The 17,049-nt window shown below is 30.4% G+C and overlaps 2 protein-coding genes across 2 annotated transcripts; both read left to right on the plus strand.

Annotated features, from left to right (window-relative positions):
* The first annotated feature begins 3,239 nt into the window (after nucleotides 1-3,239).
* On the plus strand, nucleotides 3,240-11,239 carry LOC116778040 (luciferin 4-monooxygenase-like). Its single transcript, XM_032671884.2, has 12 exons — nucleotides 3,240-3,341; nucleotides 7,183-7,331; nucleotides 7,829-8,036; nucleotides 8,384-8,582; nucleotides 8,656-8,778; nucleotides 9,080-9,254; nucleotides 9,355-9,495; nucleotides 9,569-9,694; nucleotides 9,831-9,914; nucleotides 9,988-10,134; nucleotides 10,566-10,731; nucleotides 11,064-11,239. The coding sequence occupies exons 2-12, from the start codon at nucleotides 7,185-7,187 to the stop codon at nucleotides 11,189-11,191; spliced, it is 1,644 nt and encodes a 547-aa protein (XP_032527775.2). The 5' UTR covers nucleotides 3,240-3,341; nucleotides 7,183-7,184; the 3' UTR covers nucleotides 11,192-11,239.
* Nucleotides 11,240-11,900: 661 nt separating this feature from the next.
* LOC116778104 (luciferin 4-monooxygenase-like) lies at nucleotides 11,901-16,673 on the plus strand. Its single transcript, XM_032671979.2, has 12 exons — nucleotides 11,901-12,052; nucleotides 13,108-13,269; nucleotides 13,665-13,872; nucleotides 13,970-14,168; nucleotides 14,253-14,375; nucleotides 14,638-14,812; nucleotides 14,918-15,058; nucleotides 15,236-15,361; nucleotides 15,446-15,529; nucleotides 15,703-15,849; nucleotides 16,174-16,339; nucleotides 16,504-16,673. The coding sequence occupies exons 2-12, from the start codon at nucleotides 13,114-13,116 to the stop codon at nucleotides 16,629-16,631; spliced, it is 1,653 nt and encodes a 550-aa protein (XP_032527870.2). The 5' UTR covers nucleotides 11,901-12,052; nucleotides 13,108-13,113; the 3' UTR covers nucleotides 16,632-16,673.
* Nucleotides 16,674-17,049: the final 376 nt, after the last annotated feature.

The raw sequence follows: 17,049 nt of genomic DNA on the forward strand, positions 1-17,049 counted from the left end.
ACTTAATTAATGGAATTTTTATGTAGCTTGTTGTTGTGCATTGCGACACGTGCAATTAAATTCCACTGACTGACACTTCGAGCATTTATATTATGGCTTGCTTTGAAGCCAATTGTATTTTTACTACTCAGCAAACACAGGCCAATAAAAAAAATATGGATTACGATTGCAATAGTAACTACTCAGTGAATGCGTAAATGTTTGGTTAACTCCTGATAGATAGTCGAGTCTACAAACATAATGAAGCAGAATAAAGTATATAACTGATTTTATAGTTGTTACTATATTAATATGTGCAAAAAAAAACCACAAAGTCTGTGCCTTGTCTAATCAATTGGATATTTTATAACACAAGACGATGAGGAAGAAGAATATTTCGTCGACAGCTTCATGCTGCTCAGAGTTCTTCCTTTCATTTTAGAAATTGTTGGGACTGTCTCAATTTTGTTTTCTTCAAATCTCAAAGAAAATTATTATCCTCTTCCTGTCAGCTAGGAGCCTAACTTGTATCTAGGTGAAGGGGTTGTATTGTACAGAGAGACCTTTGACATGGAGGCCCTCTGGAATACGCCTTAGTATTCCTAATGAAAAACTTAATGTTGTTCAAGACTTCTACAGTTTTGGTACGACCTTTTTCGCTATCTTAGTAGAGTCAAAAGAATACATACACTTCATGTCAACGATGTACACCATAATTAGACGTTTGGAAAAGCGGTACAGTTTCCCATAAAATTTGTGGCATGAATCTGTCACTCGGCTTCGATTACGACTTACGGAGATGGCATGTACCCTGTATATCTAACATCCTACGGGATGTGCGTTGATAATAGGTGTCAAAGGGCAGAGAGGAAATATGTTACATCTTTAGAATTTCTCTAAACTGTCGAAGATAGACACCGTGGGGACAGTAGGTACATGCGGATTTTACTTTCCTACATAATTTGAGTTCTCTCCTTAGCAGGTGAGTATGCGTAATTTAGCGACATACGAGTAAAAATAGCAGTGCAATAAAGGCTTCCTCACAACTTGAGAAGTAAAAAATTCCATCGGAATAAAAAAATATTTTGAATAATATTCCATAGTTTGAGCAGATATGTAAAGGTAAATATTTATAGCGTAGTGGTTAAAATATAGATAATTCATATATGATATGTCACAACAATGACTTGCGAAGTTTAATGATAGCGCACTTTGTTTACATTATACAACGACATACAAACATGGCAGAAGGCTTGCTACTCAGCACAAACACATATGGACGTTCTCTTGAAATTATGCATGTTTGTTTGTGTGCATATCATCTCATAATGCAGATTTACATATTAGATTTTCAATATAAGTGAAACTTAAAAAAGGCTCTTACATTTACCCCAACGTATTAACATTCTTCTTGATATACAAATATTTTTATTTTGGTTTTAATAATTCATATTTTTTATATTATAGGAACCTTCATTACAACTCAATACTTAAAGGAAATTTCTATTCTTTTTTATTTAAAAATGTATAATTTTCCATCTATGAATTCATACAAATTCACTCACTAACTGTTCTATTTGAGTTTAAGCGTCATTTAAATAAATGATAACAACAAGGGGGTTCTTATAAGTTTAACACTGATCAGTGTATGTGTGTGTGTGTGTGTGTGTTTGTGTGTGCGTGCGTGCGTGCGTGCGCGTATGAATACTGGCTTGCGTGAGTGCATCAGTGTTTGCGTGAGGGTGTGTGTGTCTCTGGCATCGTACCTCCAAAACGGGTTTACAGATAGCTATGCTGTTTTTTTCCATTGAAATCCAGCTTTCTTTATTTGATTCTAATCTATGTTTTGTTAATACCACTTATAAGTTTAAGAGTAGTAGCTATAGTCCAAAAGTGTGATGTTATACATTTTAGCATATGATTACTCTATTAAGTGCTTCACGTTTGCCAGTATTGAGGATGATTTAATGATTTAAATAACAATTAATGCTTGGGATTTTTAAAAGTATTATAATATTTTACTACATACTAAAAAGTTAGCTACAACGTTTGTTTTCCCCACATGATGTTTTTTGACTATATTTATTTATTAATACATCAGAAAATCGGGTTTTACATATGTAAGTCTATATATATCATAAGTGCTAATTGTTTAACTTCAATACAACCTAAGTACTATGTAGGTACTTCAACTTATCTGCTCATTGCTCAACGCCTTAGTAGAGTATTACTTCCTAAAGTAGTATCCAACGGCAGAGTCTAGTCACAGAAATGTCCTAGGCTTCATATATATTTAGAAGTTTCATTAGTACTATGACTTACAGGAATAAGAGAAGCGATATTTTTTCTTAAACAAAATTTTGCATCAGCTTAGTCATCGGACATATCATATTCATGATAAAAAAACATAATTCTTGATTAATTACTTACCCCTAACAACTAATCGTATCTTGTCAGCATGATATGACTAAGTAAATTTATCTTAATTCTATTAAAAATTATCAAATGTACATACGTTTATAATACATGACAACAAAGGCAAGGCCATGAGTGTCCAGATAATTGATAAATGTTTTTAATAAAAATAGGAAAAAACCATATCTGAAATTTGCTTGCGTCATATAGTAACCTATTTTAAAGATCTCTCAGAGTTAAACAATTTTTAAAACCATTCACTATTAGTGAAAGTTTATAAGTCTTTTTGTTAAGCACTGTTCATATGAGCTTTATGATTACACATACATTTTCTATCCATTTTTTACTCTATCACTATTTAATCGATATCATTATTTATACACGGCACTACACCAGACTTTGCTTAGAGCTTCGAGTGAAACAAGCTGCGTCAGATAGCTCCTAGCGTGCTGTTCCCACCCTGCAAATCATTATTATTATTGGTTTTTGTAAAATTTACTTGAACGAAAAAATCTGAAGGCTTACTGAAAATATATTAATTAATTAATTTTTAATCTAACCAACTAATCCAAATTATAAACAGTTACTTACAATCCCATGGCAAGAGACCGGTTCTAAAACACAGATGGTTGCACATAATCGCCTAACGTTCACTTTGACCTAGTTATTATGATAAAAGTGATATTATGAACTTTTTAACGACCAGTATTTGTAACAAGATAATTTATTATATATTTACTTTGGGAAAATATGATGATTAAAAAAAAAACAAGTGTGCAACAGACATACAAATAGGGTTTGCCTTATATTGTTATAATAACTGCTATATAAATACATTGAGCATAACTAATGATGTCAAAGATTTCAAATATAATACTCAGTCCATATCGGGCGTTTGAACGTGAAACTATCATCAGACAAATAAGCATTATATTGTTTAACTTAAGGTAAGTCCATTTTATAACTGATATTAGTTAAAGATTTTTTGATTTATTTTATTTTTTCAGAATCTTTTTTTTATATACGAATTATAATTTTCTATTTTTGCTGCAGAAGCTCTCCGTAAATTTTTTATAGTTACCCTTAAATACAATTAAAAATTCCGAGGTTAAAAAGCGATACAATAATCTTGCTCTTGTTTAGGATGTTATCTATATAACTGCGATGGTTTAATGATTCTCTTTACTCTGTACTAATTAAAATTATGCACACCACAGATGAAATAAAATTTAACAAAAAAAAAAAGTTTTTGGAATAATTTACCTACCATCTACGACGTATATTAAACTACAAAATATTTAATAATCTACAAAGAAATATTTAAATAGATAAAAAAAATACCTTTACTTTCACATTGTGTATTCTGAGATCCATCTGTAAGAGGTGAACTTATAGCTAGCCATTCTCACGCTTTTTTTACGGTTTTTGAGAGCTTTTCGTGTAGTTACTAAATTTCTTCTGTAAGCGGAGCATGAAGTCGTAGCAGCAAAAATATATATGTGTTTAGATAATAAATGGACATTATATATATATATATAGGTACTGGACAATAACATTTTATAGATCAGCCTAAAATAGCCTAGAATTAACTAAGCTTTTGAGATCTAAGACTTTCGCGAGTTTTAATCATTTAAATGAAACTAATATATTTTCGGATATACTACGAGGATTTTATTATTATAAAACTACATAATCCCGACGTTTTGGTTACTTTTCAACAACCGTGATCACGGGCAGACGAGATGTGTAATTTTAAAATAATAAAACCGGCGTAGTATATCCGAAAATATATTAGTTTCATTTAAATAACTAAGCTTTTATTATGACAAAGCCGAGAAAGTATACGAATGAAGGTTTGATGATCGAAATATTTTTCTACTCTATTTATTCTATTCTATTAAATATAAACTAGTATATTAAATTAACTTATTTTAAACAAATCTTTGTTGATTTTAAGCAGACATAAAATTTATACACTGAAAATAATAATGACAACAAATAGTGAGGGAAAATACCGAATAGATTTACTACACAGTGAGGTTCATTAGGGTTTTTAAAGTACAGCTTCTGTGAATTTTCTTAGAATTGATGGAATATTAAAAAGTATGTCTATAAAGGGATACTAAAAACTGTAAGGAGGACGCAACGCGTTGACAACGTTTGGAGAAATCTCAATCATATTCGCTAGAACTTTATTTTAAATACGTGTAGAGTAAATTGATAAAGAAAACTAGGCAATAATGTTTCACATAGTTAACACAAGTATAAGAAAAAGATTTTAGTATCGAAACTATTTGTGTTTGAATTTTCTTATATAGACCAGGGTAGAAGCCTTTAAAAATAATAAAAAGTGAAATAAAATCGTAGTAGGATGAAACCCATTAGAAGAGGAGGGGAATATTATAAAAATGAAGGGAAAAATAATTTACGGGCGATCTGAGGTCGGGGAGGGGATGGGGGTGAGTTTTTAAGGGTAAAAAACGGTTTTTCTCGATTTCCGGCAAAACTAAAAGTCCTATCGAAAAAAGTCGAATGGCAAAGTTGTAGGTAATAAAAAGATCTAAAACTTTTGTATTTACACTTTTTTCACATAACCTCAAAATTTATGTGAAAAATTCAAAAAACCAAGTTTTTGGTTTTTTATTTTTATCTTTTACAAAATTTTTTTTTTTTTCGACGAAATTTGATGAAAACTTACCTTTTTATGTCCCAAATACGCTGTAATTTATTTGATTAAAAATATTTATTTTTTCACCTTATTTTGAATTAATATCGAAAAAACACCCTAATTTTCAATCGAAAACTCACCCGTCAAAATATCAGCTTTTTTCAAAAAGTTGGTATGTTTTCTGTTCGTTGAAATTTCTACTTTTCGATGATGAAAAAAAATATATATGTTACTATAGTAAATCTTCTCAGAAAATGCAAAAAATCGAAAAAAACTCGAATTCGAATTTTTTTTTTTAATTATTATAAATAATTTCATTTAAAAAATGTGATTGCTGCAATTTGTTTCAATTAAAAAGTTGATTTATTTAATGCTAATTACATTTACGTCATAGAAAATCTCATTATATAAAAATATAAATGTAAATCGTACTATTAAATGTAGATCCTTTATTCTGATTACGTTATTCATTACAATATTTTTAACACATTAATCTTATGATTCATAAATACCTTATCTTCAATTCTAATCACTTATCCATTAGTTTTTGTTTTTTTGACGGCATTTCTTCATCGCTAGATTCGTCAAACATCTCCGATTCTAGTAGATCTTCGAAATCTTCGTGATTATTACCTTTTTCCTCTCCAACATTATTTCCAGACTGCGTTGGGTCTTCATCCACAATTTCTTCTGAATCATTAACTTCTTCGTAGGTTTCTTCTTCAATATTGGAGCAATTTTCAGAACCATGACAGTTTGAACATAAATTTGTGCATTTTAAACCATGTTTTCGGCAACCACATTTTAAACTGTTACATCCAGTTTCACAGCTGCAGCAAATTGAGCAATATTTCCGGAATTAATTCTTTTTGTGTAAATTTGGGCATAATTCCACGTTGATATAGCTTCCAGCCCCAATCTGTTGCTGTTAGTTCGTTACCCAACCAAGTTTGAAGCTGATAATATGCATTTATATGCTGATATTTTTGCATTTTCTGAGAAGATTTACTATAGTAACATATATATTTTTTTTCACCATCGAAAAGTAGAGATTTCGACGAACAGAAAACATACCAACTTTTTGAAAAAAGCTGATATTTTGACGGGTGAGTTTTCGATTGAAAATTAGGGTGTTTTTTCGATATTAATTCAAAATAAGGTGAAAAAATAAATATTTTTAATCAAATAAATTACAGCGTATTTGGGACATAAAAAGGTAAGTTTTCACCAAATTTCGTTGAAAAAAAAAATTTGTAAAAGATAAAAATAAAAAACCAAAACTTGGTTTTTTGAATTTTTCACATAAATTTTGAGGTTATGTGAAAAAAGTGTAAATACAAAAGTTTTAGATCTTTTTATTACCTACAACTTTGCCATTTGACTTTTTTCGATAGGACTTTTAGTTTTGCCGGAAATCGAGAAAAACCGTTTTTTACCCTTAAAAACTCACCCCCATCCCCTCCCCGACCTCAGATCGCCCGTAAATTATTTTTCCCTTCATTTTTATAATATTCCCCTCCTTTTGTAATGGGTTTCATCCTACTACGATTTTAATTGGTTTTAAAAATTATCGACCCTGGTCTAATACCAGAGACCGCATGCACGCACGTGTTCTTCAGTATATTTTAAATTTAAACAAGATATTTGTTTGCTGGCTGCACAAAAACTTGGAAACAGTGAACAATTTTCAGTTACAGACGTTCTTGAAATAAAAAATTTTAAAGTTAACCTAACCTCCATTACTGTTTTTAAAATGTAACTAACTCTTATTAAACTTATTGAGTAGTTGATAGAACTTAATGATTTTATAATAATTTCAGCACATGATATCATTTTATATAACCAAGCAAAAAAAATCTCTCCGATATAATTAATAACTATCACATTGGCGTGTGTGTAGCCATTGTATTTTAGATATATTTTTTATTAAAAAACAATTTATTATTCAAATAGCCATTTTGTCCACGATACATCAGTTAAACAGAATAAATTTAATATAAATCTCTTTCACATCTTCTCCAAAAGTATGAAAATCTATCAGCTTGTAGGCTGTTACAAACTTAACTTAAACGAAACTATTTACTTAAACGAAACTTAACTTAAACGAAACTATTTTACAGAAATGCAGCAGTCTTTTGATACATGCAATTATTACTTCAATGAAATATCTAATAAGGTCACAGCTGAATCTGGAAAATGGACCGACGGAGAGCATCTTGGAAAAATAATCATACGATGTCTCAAAGAAGCACCGAATTTTATAGCACAGGTACAAAATCATGCCAATGATTTCACAAAGATTAGGGGTTTTAGTTAAAAAGAAATTGTAAATATATTACGTAAAATATGTGCAGATAAGAAAAGTCCAAAAGAAATATCCAAACCTTGTATATTCAACTTTGAATAGTCTTAGATAAAAATTCAAATTCCAGACACTTTACAGGTACTTGTTTTATTTATAATATAGGGCTACTCACAACTTTCAGCTTTTTTGAATAATAGTTATCTATTTAACACAATTTTATTAAACTCAATTCCTTAATAGTACTTCTGTATTGAGTTTTCGAGTGCCTAAAGCTTTAAAGCCTATCGATGTAAAAGCCGTAATAATAAAAGTAAGGTGTGCAGATCCGTCTAGTTGTTGCCCGATTTCAAGTAACTTCAGATTCTATAAGTTTATAGAACTTACATGTTGTTTATTATTATTATTTTAAACGATTCATGTATTTAGAGATTTTAAAAAAGGAACACTAACTAAATTTTCAGATAGATGGGGGAACAGGTGAGAAGGAAACAAATAAGTCCGTTTTGGAGAGGACTGTAATGTGCGCTCAGAGTTTCATAAATTTTGGCCTGAAATACCAAGATGTTGTAATGGTCATTGCACCGAACCATCTGCACATCAGTATTCCACTGTACGCCGCGTTCTGTACTGGTGTAATTTTCGCTGGAATAGACTTTAACTTGGGAGAGAGTAAGTAACGACAACGTGATCTTTTACATCAATAAAACCTAACATTATAACAGTGATAGTTTGTATAGGTGTGTCGATATTTGTTGCTCTTTCAACTAAAAACGAATGGATAGATTTTACTAAATTGAGCTAATAATATAGGATCACAATAAGACATGGGATAGCCCAAACACCACGGAGAAATGTTGAAAAATACGACAACTTAAACTAAGTTCCGGTTTAGTTTGTCCCTGTCGCACGTGACTGCATACTTCATATAACAACAAGTTCTTATAAAAGGGCACCTTAATTTTTATAAAGAAAAATATAAAGATGATCCTAATTAAATCTTTTTTATAATATTATAGATGAGTTAGCGGACACATTTAAATCGGGCCAGCCAAAAATGATATTCTGTCAGAACTCGAATCTGCAAACAGTCCGTAAAGCACTTGCAAGAATAAAAAGTAATGCTGAGATAGTTACGTTCGATGAAGGGCAAGACTGTATAAGTTTTACGAAATTCATTTCTAAATACAGTGGGGATGCTACTGTTGAAAATTTCAGGTACTAAAAACTATAACTCCTAAGTATATTAAGTTTATGACTTAAATATTATATATTTGATAAACCCTTGTAGGATTTGCGATTTTGAACCAGTTGAAACCATAGCATTGTTAATCGCTACAAGCGGTTCCACAGGTTTACCTAAAGTGGCTGTACTAACTCACCAGAACGTTAGCGTTGGCTTCATACAAAATTGGTTAGTATTGCTTTTGATCGTAATCATTTAATTGCATGTATGTACTTACACCACTACAGTAGAAGTTAAATTAGATCAGATAAAGAGCGATTTTATTTATTTAATGAGCACTTATTTGTACCTATTTTCTTTTCAGGTTAGATAAGCAATATATTGTTTTTAAGAAAAGTGCTTTATTTTGATTCGTGGCTGTTGTGACTTTAATATTCACAAAACTCTTTTAAGTCATAACCAATAATTTCACATATTTCCTATTACCTTCTTGAATTAATGACCTAAATCATTTTCTTGTGTTTTGTAGGAAAGGTTTATCAAAGGCCCCAAATCCATTCGATATAGGTTTGGTGATATCTCCAATTCAATGGATATCTTCAACTTTCCAGATAGTAATGTCACCAATTTTGAGATACACCAGATTACAAACATCAAATAAACTGTCCCCTGAACACGTTTATGACTTAATTAATAAATATAAGGTATATTAAAGTCCTACCTGATCTACTTTTAAGTAACATATATTTAAGACAATACAATAATTAGTTAATTGAAATGACTTATAACAAATTTTTATTTCAGCCAAAATATACCATCTGTAGTCCCACATACATGACAACTTTACTTAGAAACGATCATCAGCATGTATGTGATTTTACATCATTCAAATATATGCTAATTGGTGGAAGTGCTGTGTCAAAAGAGCTTTACGCAGACCTAAAGGTATTTTCATATTGTCACAGAAATATTTTTTGTTAATATTTAATTAATGATACCAATAATGATTTTATTACAGAAAGTAGCTCCAAATGTAATGATACAAGTTGGTTACGGTATGAGTGAGGCATCCGGATTAATATTTTCACCACATTACGTACCTCTGGGTTCAATTGGAAGACCCATGGAACATGTCAATTGGAAAGTTAGTATGGCTAAAACATAGTTTACTAAATTTTTAATACTATTGACCTCTTTATTGCATGCCGAATTTATTAAAAGTCTTGCAACAATCCGCAATCGTATGAAAAAAAATAAAAAAATTAACAATATACCTTCAGCTCGTGGATCCTGATACTGAAGAAATAATTCCTGAACCATATAAGGCCGGAGAGATACGAATAAAAGGGAGATCTATATTTAAGGTACGATTAAAACGTTAACATGAACAAATTCATGTAATTTTAAGTCTTTGTCAACAAAAAAATTTTTCTCTAGGGTTATTACAACAATCCCGAAATGACCGCACAGGCTTTTGACAAGGATGGCTGGTTGAAGTCAGGAGATATTGTATATAGAGATGAAAACTACAATTTCTTTTACGTGGATCGTCAAAAGTTGCTGCTTAAATATAGGAATCATCAGGTTATTTTTCCATATGATAAATTTCCAAACTAAATATTTTATTGAAGACAGGAAAATAATTAAACGTCATAGTATAAAAAACGGTAAAATTAAAAGTACCCACCAAGTTATCGACATTAGGCTGTCTTTAAAACGTAATTATTGAAGTCTTAATGAATCTTGCATAATGAAAAACATATTAAATATTATTGTCCAGATAATATGACCGCTAATTACCAAAAAATACTCTTTGAAGTTTTTAAAATTTGCATTAAGCAAGAGGATCAATACGAACTATAAAAGTGGTTTGTCTAGATACCTGACCGTAGATGTAATTACGTATATGTAAAAGTGTGACTGGAAATTACTGAATTCATTTTCGTACCAATCATTTTTGACAATTATGAGTTGGGCCTAAAAAAATAGTTCTTATTCTTAAACTTTTAACTCAGGTATCACCGTTAGAAATAGAAAATGTTATATTAAAACACCCGGGAGTTGTGGATGTGGCGGTATCAGGTATACCAGACCCTGAATATGGTGACCTTCCAATAGCTTTTGTGGTGAAGAAGAATGATTACGATCTCACCGCGCAATGTGTCGAAGATTTGGTCAAAGGTAATTAATATCGTCTCAAAAACCCATTTTTTAGAATATTAACTTTATAACGGAGATATGTAGTAAATTTTTAATCGCTTTAAATCTGTCGAGAATTTTTTTTATAGGATGCAATAATATCAAAAAATATTTCATGTCTCTTATCTACAGTAAATGTCTGCAAGAAATATCACTTTATTTTATAATTTCCTTCTCAATCCAAAAATACAGTTAATCATAGTACAAGATGAAAAATATTTTTAATAAAACCTGTCATTTTTACGAATACCTTTTGACGTCACAAATGTATTGAAAGATTAATTTTATGAATTTGTTTTCAAATCACTTTTCAGAAACACTAACGGACTCAAAACAATTGAGGGGAGGCGTTATTTTTATGGACGAGCTCCCTGTGACATCCACATCAAAGCTAGACCGAACGAAATTAAAGAATATGGCAGTAAGCCTAAGGAAAAATTAAATTTATGTAAAATATCTAACAAAAAAATATATTAATATAATAAAATAAGTCTTGTCGTTTTATTCAGCTCCACTCCACAATTTTATATAAAGTCAAACAACTATATAACTCCTTTAGATTCTGAGACTGAAAAGATTTGTCCGCAAAACAGCCGTCCTTCTCAAGTATTCCATACGAAAGCACGAAAGCTTTTAATTTTTTTTATAATTGTGAACTACCGTATAGAAATTCGAAACAAAAGACTATATTCTATTACTATTACTATTATTTATTGATTGTTAATTAATCGTATCGTTCCGATGTAGTCCCGCCTACTTAAATTACACTCGTTTCTGACAGAATATTTCTTGCTTTATGTGATACAATTAGATAATAGGGATTAGACAATGATTTAAATGATTATTACACTACAAACAAATTATTAATGTAATTCATTTATTTTTTAATGCTATACGATAGATCTAATACCATCTGATACGTTAATACGTGTTTTATAATATCATATATCATATATTATTCCGTCTAATTGGTTAGAAGTATTACATTGTCGCCGCTTACTTGACTCATAACAGATAATTACGAAAAGTATATCTTACTAAATAAAATAAATACTAAATGAATTAAACATAAATTAATTTTATCTTTAATAACATTCAAAAATATAGTTAGTATCTTATCATTTATGATCTTAAGATTATTAGAACAGAAACGACGTTTACGTTGTCCTTAAGCATATAGTGTGCAATTTTTTTAAGTCAAACAAAACTAATTTTTTTATCTCTTATGTAAGACAATATATTAACGGGAATATCAGCTCAAATACCATTGATTCAAGTGCCGCTGGAGTCGAAAAAGGATAAAGTAAGTTTTATTGTAATATGTATCCTAACGTTATATTATAATATATCATTCTAATTAAATATTTCGTTTTAACTTTACACATGTTTTAATATCTTTAATATTTTGCTGAACATTTTGCTAAATAAAAGAATTATCATTATTAAAAGAAACTATCGTGTAAGTCAATTACTACAGAGCCTTTTTTATTGTTTATAAAGTACATTAATAACTATAAAATTACTTCTTCCCATACAATATCAGCTAATAGGAGGGAAGTGATTCATATTTTACATTTTCATTGAACTATGAATATTGAAATTTATGACTCTAGTAGATTTCAACGTTCTTTTTTATTAAAATGAATGAAATTTATTTAACCTAAATACTGATTTTCTAAGTTTTACGATGAATATATACGTAAATTATTATATGTTGCTATGGAATCCAAATAGCTACAATTACTATGAAATATAGGAAGCACCATTATAACCATTAATTATCAATCATCGTTAAATGATTTACATTTAGCATCGCCACGATCTTCTCTACGGTGACGTTAGCATTCGGTGATAGAATTCGTTATTATTGAAATGTAATTTATGCAAAAATCTGTTAATTTTTATACGACATCCAAGAAACTTGAAAACATTTGAGTATGATGATGATTTTATAGTGAACGTAATAGTTAGGTACTACCAATTTGTAGTGTCAGTAAAGTATTGAAAAACGAATACTACAAGCATACAAGGCAGTAGCATAATTATATCGTAAAAACTATTTACATTAAATATATACATATATATATATATATAAATTTGCTTGCTTTATTTTGAACCCTATATTTACCAACCAATCAATAACCAACACAATACGAGAAAATCGTTTGGTAATGACATTTGGTAATGACCAAATGTGCTCATAACGACAGAATATCAACACCTAGTTTCTCCTTTAGTTGAGTTTCTTCTTTAAAAATATTAAAATTTGAGATTTTTTTGGAAAAGTGGTGTAGCAAAACCAATAGTGTAATTATATATACCTTAACTTAGAACTATTAAAATCATTTCCTGCACCAGGTCAACATGGCAAAATGGGTAAGAAGCAGGAATGCAGTAAACATGCACCTGGAAGAACTATCTTCAAGAATAGTGGCTGATTCTGGTATACCAACTGATAGATATCATTTAGGAAAACTGATATTGCAGAGCCTTAAAGATGCTCCCGATTATCTGTCACAGGTAAGTTTGTTTGACCTATACCAACATACTACTGAACTACGCAAATTTTTCAACTGTATACAAGTCAAAAAGGAGGGTTTGGATTCCATCCCATATATGTTGTGATCGGTAGTTTAGTCATTTCAAAACTCAACCTTTTTACGATATTTAAGGGATACCATGCAAAGCGATTTTAAATATGTGGAATTGATAACTTTTTATTTATAAATTTTATTACTTCTGACCTTATTTCATTGCATTCTAATTCTATCATTTCAAAACTCAACCTTTTTACGATATTTAAGGGATACCATGCAAAGCGATTTTAAATATGTGGAATTGATAACTTTTTATTTATAAATTTTATTACTTCTGACCTTATTTCATTGCATTCTAATTCTATCACTTGATGACAGATTGACGGGGCCTCTGGAGAGACTGAAAATTTCGAATCGGTTCTGACACGATCTGTTCGATGTGCTACAGCATTAAAGAATTTAGGGCTAAAACAGGGAGATGTGGTGGTTTTGATGGCACCAAACCACATTCATCTATGTATACCGATTTACGCTGCATTGTACATTGGAGCAATTGTTGCAGGAATTGACATGAACTTAAAAATCAGTGAGTGGAAGTTTTTTTTTTAAATTTTTTAATTTATAACTTTGCATAAGCTATACACAATTCTTAACATTATACTACTAACAATGTATTATTGTAGATGAACTTAAGGATAGTTTCAAAATAAACAAGCCGAGCGTAATATTTTGCCAGAGCGAAAAAGCTGCTGATATTAACTTGGCTTTAAGCAATTTGAACATCGATCCTAAAATAGTAACATTTGACAAAGGGAACGAATATTTGAATTTTCATCAATTTGTTGATAAATATGCCGACGATACTCCTGTCGAAGAATTCAAGTAAGCCAAGCAAATTTTAAAATTTCACGATTTTAAGTTTTCAATAATTGCAAATAATAAATTATTTGTATAAAATTTCATCAGAGCTACCAATCTGGATCCAAATGAGGCGATAGCTTTACTGATCTCTACAAGCGGAACTACAGGCTTACCAAAATCGGCTGCAGCTACACATGCAAACTTTGCAATTTCAGCTGCTAACATGTGGTGCGTGATTCGAAATTTCAAAAAATTTTAAAATGTTTATTTGTATTCAAACTTACGTAACTCGCTATCGTGAACTATCGATTACGTAATATTAAATAATCGTGCAGCAACATTTATGCAGGCATTTTTTCTGTAAGATGAATGAAAAAACGTACCTATCAGGGTTGAATTTTTAAGAATATTTTTATCTGATATATTAACGTAAAAGTTCCAACTAAGATTTCACCCCCGCTTAGTTTATTCATTCGGATTTCACTTTCAGGGTCCTCTTTGATACTTGTCCGTCCCCAACTCGCCTATCCGTTATAATGTCACCCCTACAATGGTACTCAGCTTTATTCCAATATATATATACGCCAATAGTGAGGACAACGCGTCTCCAGTCCTCTTTACCAATGACACAGGAACACGCATACTACATTATAAATAAATATAAGGTGATACTTTAAGAATTGCAATTGTTCTTAATTATTGTCTTATTTTTCTTGAATCCTTGAGAAGTTACTTAAGTTGCGAAGCATTTTATTACTATTATTTCGTAGCCGACATTTACAATGTGCAGTCCGAATATGTGGGCTGAGCTCTTCAAGAAGGGAGATCGTGACAAATGCGATTTAAGTTGTTTCGATCTTATTATGGCCGCCGGCAGCGATGTACCATCCACACTCTTCGATACTATAAACGTATGAAAATTATAATATTTATTCATATCTAGCTGTATCAGAAACTTAACAAAGTATATAGATGTAATAAACGAAAATAATAAAATAAAATAGTTTTAATATTAGATAACTATAATATAAAGTGTAAATTTTAACTATATCGTTACATTGCGTGATATTATGTTATATTTTTAATAGTCGGTCGTCCCAGAGACATGTTTCATACCAGCGTATGGTTTGAGCGAGATATCGGGAATCGCATTTGTTTACGACAGCACAAATCCAAGGTCGGTCGGGAGACCGGCGATCACTCATGAAATTCGGGCAAGTGATTTTAATTTTTCTAATATTAAACAATAATTTTTCTTTAATGGTACCTTCAATAGTCAAGCTATATTTGTCTTCTAGTTGGTGTCACCGGAAACAAAATTAGATGTTACGGAACCGAACGTTCCCGGAGAATTATTTATAAAAGGACCAGCCGTTTTTAAAGTGAGTTTAAATATGTTCATACATTTTATGTTCATCGGTTTTCAATTTTTTTTTTTTTTTGCCATTTCAAAGAACATGTTATACACACAAAAAAAAAAAACAAAAATTAGTTTCCGTTACCCTTGAATTGGTTTGTAATCCAGAGAGATTTTTGCATTTATTCTTTGTCACAGGGCTATTACAACGATGAAAAGTGTACAGAGGAGACCTTTACAGATGATGGTTGGTTCAAAACTGGTGATATATTTAAGAGGGACGAGAATTGGTATTTCTACTTTGTGGAACGAAGAAAGATGTTGCTGATACATAAAAATTACCAGGTTTAATTTTAATTTCTATAAAATCTGTAAAAACATTACCTTAAATTAAAGTTGACGTAGAAAAATATGTTTGAACATTTATTACACCGAAACATTTTTTGTTAAAAATGAATATACCTTAAATATACTACACAAAAAATAACGATATTTTTCTATAATTCATTTAGAAAAAATTATAACCAAAGGAAATTGGAGAATAGACACAGAAAAGTCAATTATATTAATTGTGGGACTTGCATAGTAATAGAAGTTTTTAATACACTAACCATACGCATGAATTGCAAAATTAGATTTTTAAAATAAGAATTTTTAATGCCCCTCCAGGTTTCCCCTTTGGAAATAGAGAATGTAATTATTCAACACCCAGCGGTATACCAAGTTGCGGTAACCAGTGTTCCACATCCTGAACATGGAGATCTGCCCGTGGCTTGCGTAGTTAAACATAAGGACAGTACTGTAACTGCCCAGGATATTAAGGATATGGTCGAAGGTCACTAGGCCAATACTTTGTATACTATAATATACACTATTGACGAAACGAGAGTGACGGCAACTTAATTAATTACATTTTTTCAAACAGAAACAAAACACATCATTATTTCCATACTGCCAAATTGAAATTCTCTAAATTAAATTGAGAATTTTATCTTTCAGAAACATTATCGGAACAAAAGCATTTGTCTGGAGGAGTGATATTTTTGGATGCACTACCAATGACCTCAACATCCAAAGTAAATAAGTCCAAACTTGCGGCTTTGGCTCGAGTTTCGGAAAGACTGTAGTTACATGAGTATTTCAATAAATGCACAAAATAAAATATTAAATGTAGTATTATATAATAATTTTTCCCACTGTTACACACTGCCTTCAAGTACTCCTGGAAGCTAATTTTTTTCCTCAAATTTAACTTCCTATATTTTTAACACGCTTTTTAACTTTTGACTACATTTCATATCTTTCCTCTCATAGATAGTCAATATCCAGCATCCCACGCTTTTTACTCTGAATTAAATTATTCTGTTAATGACTTAAATTTTATTACAATTTTATTTTGAGGTGATTAACTATGAAAGATTGTTTGACATTCTACTACTGTAATATAATTTCTTTGTAATTGAAAATCATTTTCTATTTTTTAATTCGGTTAGATACAAAAGCGTGTTTATCTAAACTATCATTTATTAATTCAAGTTTAATTTT

This window comes from Danaus plexippus, chromosome Z, assembly GCF_018135715.1.
Source record: "Danaus plexippus chromosome Z, MEX_DaPlex, whole genome shotgun sequence".
Classification (NCBI taxonomy): domain Eukaryota; kingdom Metazoa; phylum Arthropoda; class Insecta; order Lepidoptera; family Nymphalidae; genus Danaus; species Danaus plexippus.